We start from the raw sequence: 6,000 nt of genomic DNA, 5'->3' as shown, positions 1-6,000 counted from the left end.
CCCAGCTTTCAATGCAGAACAGACACAGAGACCCAATCTGCACTATGAACTTGTAGCATAGCATAGTTACCGTATTTTTCGTCCCATAGGACGCACCTAGTTTTTTTTGGGGAAAATAAAGGAAAAAAATGTTCCCTTTATTTCCCCCCCAAAAGCAGGTTGGGGAAACCGAACCAGTTGGAGGAACAGCGGGATGGCGGCGCTGCGCCTCCCTGCTGTCCCCCGAGCTTGTGGGGCTGGCCGATGTCTGCCCGGCGCGTGGGGCGCTCTGCTTCAGGGCGTCTCACACGCCGGGCAGCAGGCTGCTATCCGCAGTGTGGGGAGCGCTGCGGGGAACTCCTGGAGGGCTCCCGACGCTGCGGATGTCTTCATGGCGCGAGGGGCGCTCTGCTTCAGGGCGTCCCTTGCGCCGGGCTTCAGGCTGCTATCCGCAGCCTAGACAGCCCTGCGGGACCTCCCGCAGGGCTGCCTAGGCTGCGGATGTCTTCCTGAAGCCTGGAGAGCGAGAGGGGTCGGTGCGCACCGACCCCTCTCGCTCTCCAAGCTTCAGCAAAAGCCTGCATTTGCCCCATAGGACGCATCCAGATTTCCCCTTCATTTTTGGAGGGGAAAAAGTGCGTCCTATAGGGCAAAAAATACGGTATCATGTCATTATAAACACTTACGGTTTTCCCTGAAAAGGATCCCAGATCTAAATATGTGTTTAGAGAGAGAGAGTTCAGTTCTTCCGTTTATTGTTCCAGCCACAGGCAATAGCAAACTTGTAGCAAAAGTATTAATAAATTAAGTATTAATAATACAGAACATGCATCCACAATATAAGGTAACATTCATGATGTAAATGAGAATAATAATAATTTTATTATTTATACCTCGCCCATTTGTGTTTCCCCCAGAGACAACAATCTTAAATCTATCTTAATTTCAGATTAAATATCCACATTACTAAAACAGTTAATTGTGATTTTATCTAACCGCTTTTTCCAGGGTTTTTTTTCCTGCTGGTGCACAGAGAATCACTCTCCATGCCATGTAGCTGTCGTTGTCACTCAAAAGAAGCCAAACCATTTCTGATTCACCACAATCTTTTTTCATCCCACTTTTCCACCAAAGATGCCCAGGCTGAACAGTTATGAAATAAAAACACAAAAGAAAGTAGAAAGGTAGAGCTAAGTAAAGGTAAAGGTACCCCTGCCCGTACGGGCCAGTCGTGTCCGACTCTAGGGTTGTGCGCTCATCTCACTCTAGAGGCCGGGAGCCAGCGCTGTCCAGAGACACTTCCGGGTCACGTGGCCAGCATGACGAAGCGGCTCTGGCGAGCCAGCACCAGCGCAGCGCACAGAAACGCCGTTTACCTTCCCGCTAGAAAGCGGTCCCTATTTATCTACTTGCACTTTGAAATGCTTTCGAACTGCTGGTAGAATATCATAAAAAAGTAGATACAATATTTTAAAATAATGAATGATAATTGATACAATATTAATAGTGCTATAACAGCTTGGCATTAGCAGTAAATGATCTGGTTATATGATTAATATTAAAAATTAATATTTTCAGCATTACAGTTTGCTGCTCCCTAGATAAATGCCATTATGTACTGTATTAGAAATATAAAATATAAAATCAACAATGGTACGTTATAGTAAAGCGTTGATCGTGTGCTCAGTCTTCAAAGGTTGTTTTTATTCATTGTTATACAGTGGTACCTCGGGTTAAGTACTTAATTTGTTCTGGAGGTCCGTTCTTAACATGAAACTGTTCTTAACCTGAAGCACCACTTTAGCTAATGGGGCCTCCTGCTGCTGCCGCGCCGCCGGAGCAGGATTTCTGTTCTCATCCTGAAGCAAAGTTCTTAACCCGAGGTATTATTTCTGGCTTAGCGGAGTCTGTAACCTGAAGCGTATGTAACCTGAAGCATATGTAACCCAAGATACCACTGTATTGCTGTCTAAAAAAATTCTATTAATATTGTTACAAGCTTATGTTTTTATTTTTTTATTTAGAACTGAATTTCTATACCTTCATCTGTAGATCACAGGGTATTTTGCAATATGAAAACACACAAATACATACCATAATAACAAAAACAACACCCTGTCCAGAGTTTAAAAGGCTGTAGATTGTTTAATTAGCCGGATGGGAGACGAACTTACTCTCTTTTTTGCGTGTTGATCGTTGTGATCACTCTGATATTTTTATAAAATAAAAATACTCTATCCATGTAATTATTGATCAATCAGCCGTACTGCAAATATTAAAACATGCTTCTCTTAAAACATGCTTATTATTATTATTTATAATTATTATTTATAATTATTATTATTAATAAAATAAAAAATTATAAAATAAAATTATATTGTTGTTTGTTGTTGTTGCTGTTATATTATTATTATTAATAATAATATTTGTTGTTGTTATATTATTATTATTATTATTATTATTATTATTATTATTATTACATAATCATTATCCTTTATAGGGCAATACAGCCAGGCTGTGGGCTTGTTGTGGGCGGAGCCAAATCGGCGAGGGGGCGTGGCTCAAGCGACGCCTCGGAATCCCCTTCGGGAGCGCCATGGTGGAAGCCGAGCGGGCGAACCATAGAGGTGGCTCGGCTCGGATGCCCCTGCGCGGGGTGGGCTTAGAAACGCCCAACCGGACGTGACGTCCTCTCCCTCTCCTTCCCTCGCTCTCTATGGGCAAGGAGGCCCCGCCGCCTCAACTGGCGGAGCTAATTGCAGGACGTGGAACCTGGCGCGGCGCGGCGTGGTGACGCAAGCGCGCCGGAGGAGAAAGGGGGCGTGGCGCCAGCGCTCCCTCAGCTGACCGCCGGCCATTTTGTCGCCGCTCCGGCTCTTTCCCGCCGCCGCCGCCCCGCGAAGCCTCCTCAGAGCAGCGCCGGCGGGGCCCGCCAGGGAGAGCGAGCGCCAGGGGCGGGAAGGAGGCATGTGAGGCGCCTTCGCCTGCCGCCTTCGCTTACCTCCGCCTCTCCTCCCCCCCCCCGGCCGCCCCCCGCTCGCCCCTCACCGCCGCCATGGCGCTGAAGATGGTGAAAGGCAGCATCGACCGCATGTTCGACAAGAACCTCCAGGACCTGGTGCGCGGCATCCGCAACCACAAGGAGGACGAGGTGAGGCGGGCGCTAGTCCTCATGGAGGAACCCCGTCAGTCCCTCAGGATGCTTCCCTTCGAGGCGCTAGTCCTCGTGATTCCCGAACGGAGGCACAAGGGGGAGAAGGGGGGGGGGGAACGAATGGGGTTGGTTCTCGAACCTACAACTCCCACCACTGCTGACTAGGGGCGGTGGGAGTTGGAGTCTGCAGTTGGGAGGAACGCTCAAGGTGCTAGTCCTCGTGATTCCTGGGTTGGGGGTTCCTCCGTTGGGGTGGACTGACGGCGCCCCTGCGGGGTTTGGGGGGACAGGCCTCTCTCGCCCAGCCCTACCTAGCATTGCCAGGAATCGAACCCAGGACCTCCTGCAAGCGCAGCATCTGCACTGCCACTGAGATGGGACCCTGCCCCTAAAGGCGTCCCGCCCTCAAGAGTTGCAGACAAAAAGGCTGCTTGAAACATGAATTTTAGGGCAGTGTTCGAAATTAGCCTGGTTTTGCCAGGCTCTTTTTGCTACTGGTGCCAGGGTCCAGTTATGACAACGCAGAGGTTTCTGGGCAAAACCACAGTTTAAAAAGCTCTGCTTTAGTCCATAGCTATTTTCATTTCCACTCTGTGCGTTTCTCTTTCTTGCATACTGGGACAAGGGAATTGTCGTAAGAGCAAGCTAGAAGCCAAGCAATGTAGCTGAGATTGTAGAATTGTAGGGTTGGAAGAAATCCCAAGGATCATTTAGCCCCAACTCCCTGGCAAACAAGACATTCTGTTGTAGCGACCGCAACATAAATTCAACGTATCATTGGGCACCTAGCTTATATATATCTCAGTTTCTAACACTGAACCTAGGGAGCTTGGTCATACAGAGTTGGACCATAGGTCTACCTGACTGACAGGAGCTCTTCAGGATTTGTGACCGACAGGAGTGCATAGGCGTTCACTGCACCGCACCCAAGTGTGCTGAAGAGCAAAGCGGAATTTCCTTTCTCAAGCTTTCAGCAGGGGGCGCTCTCAGTTTCCGCAAAGACCACATAACTGGGCGATAGGAACAACTGGTGCAGGGCACCCAGTACTCGAAACCTAGATATATACCGTATTTTTTGCTCTATAAGACTCACTTTTTCCCTCCTAAAAAGTAAGGGGAAATGTGTGTGCGTCTTATGGAGCGGATGCAGGCTGCGCAGCTATCCCAGAAGCCAGAACAGCAAGAGGGATCGCTGCTTTCGCTGCGCAGCGATCCCTCTTGCTGTTCTGGCTTCTGAGATTCAGAATATTTTTTTTCTTGTTTTCCTTCTCCAAAAACGAGGTGCGTCTTATGGTCTGGTGCGTCTTATAGAGTGAAAAATACGGTAATTCAAGTGCCAAATGGCTCCTTCGACCAGGGTTACAGTCACCAAAATGGAAGGCCTAGTTGCCATTTTTGGACCAGACAGCTCAGAAGTCGTATATTTTTCAATGCGACTTTTTGGTTCCTGAAATTCATTCTGATTGAGCAGATAGATAGAATTCTATAGGATGTGTTGCTAGTGTGCGAAAACAGTCCGGACCCAAGGATCCCCAGGCATGCGCCTCCAGATGGTGGAGACGTCAGCATCTTAACTTGGTTGCAAGTAGACAATAGCCAGGTGCAATAGCCTGGTGCCTGGCGAATTTCAAAAGCTGGAGGTATCCTCAGCCACCAGGAGGCTGAGCTGAGGTTGGTGTTAAGGTTCTAGTCCTTTGTGGAGGGGGGTGTCTCCAAGCTTCAAAATCACTCTCAACGAGATGGTTCATGGTGGTGGGGGAAAAACAAAATTTGCACGTACGCTATAAGAAGTGGGGTCCCCCAAGGAAACAAGTTTGAGGGGGACAGAACTGTTCATGGGGCGTGTCTCTGTTTATCACCATCAATATTTATACAGCATTGCAAAAACCCTGAGGGACGCGGGTGGCGCTGTGGGTAAAAGCCTCAGCGCCTAGGGTTGCCGATCAAAAGGTCGGCGGTTCGAATCCCCGCGGCGGGGTGCGCTCCCGTTGTTCGGTCCCAGCGCCTGCCAACCTAGCAGTTCGAAAGCACTCTCGGGTGCAAGTAGATAAATAGGGACCGCTTATTAGCAGGAAGGTAAACGCCGTTTCCGTGTGCGGCTCTGGCTCGCCAGAGCAGCGATGTCACGCTGGCCACGTGACCCGGAAGTGTCTCCGGACTGCGCTGGCCCCCGGCCACTTGAGTGAGATGGGCGCACAACCCTAGAGTCTGTCAAGACTGGCCCGTAAGGGCAGGGCTACCTTTACCTAAAGACCCTGAAGCAGTATGTCAGTGATGGAGAACCTCTGGCCCTCCAGATGTTTCTGGACTCCCAACACCCATCAGTTGCAGTCAGCTGCAGCCAGTATTCAGAGACAGTGGGAGCTCTGGGCAAAAATGATCTGGAGGATATAGGTTCCCCCTTCAGTCCAGGGCTTAAGGCAGGCCTGGAAGACCTGTGGCCCTCCAGGAGCTGTTGAACTCCAACTCCCATCAGCCATTATGGTCAGGGTTGATGGGAGTTGGAGTCAGGCAACAGCATCTGAAGGACCGCAGGTTCCCCGTCCCTCTGCCAGAACCTGGAATAGAGAGGCAATTATGAATGCTTATGTGCATCTGGAAGATCTCCCAGTGTCCTGGTATAATCTACAGTTATACCGACTGCTGCTCTTCAGGGTTTTAGATGGGGAAGCTGGGTCCAAGTTTTGTAGGACTATAACTTCCATGATCCTTGGCCATTGTGGCAGAGGGGTGCCGGGAATCTTGGCAAACCTGGTTGGCTGCAGGCTCCCCATGCCCACCCAAACTAAAGATGGCAGAGGACCCCCCCCCCAGGACCTTCTGCAATCAAAGCATGTGCTCTACCACTGAAGCACCGCTCTTTCCCC

General features: G+C 49.5%; 1 protein-coding gene across 4 annotated transcripts in view; it reads left to right on the top strand.

Annotated features, from left to right (window-relative positions):
• Positions 1-2,763: 2,763 nt before the first annotated feature.
• Positions 2,764-6,000, top strand: part of AP3D1 (adaptor related protein complex 3 subunit delta 1) — a 54,217-nt gene continuing 50,980 nt past the window's right edge. The window contains exon 1 of one of the 4 annotated variants that reach the window (XM_083421380.1): positions 2,764-3,130. In XM_083421380.1, coding sequence (XP_083277506.1) covers positions 3,035-3,130 — 96 coding nt within the window. In that variant the 5' untranslated portion in view covers positions 2,764-3,034. The remainder of the gene's footprint in view (positions 3,131-6,000) is intronic. The other 3 variants (XM_083421381.1, XM_083421382.1, XM_083421383.1) reach the window with 3 other exon arrangements.

This window comes from Podarcis tiliguerta, assembly GCF_965153285.1.
Source record: "Podarcis tiliguerta genome assembly, chromosome: 18".
Lineage (NCBI taxonomy): Eukaryota > Metazoa > Chordata > Lepidosauria > Squamata > Lacertidae > Podarcis > Podarcis tiliguerta.
Note: the sequence above shows the minus strand (reverse complement) of the source record. Positions and strands in the feature narration are given on the sequence as shown.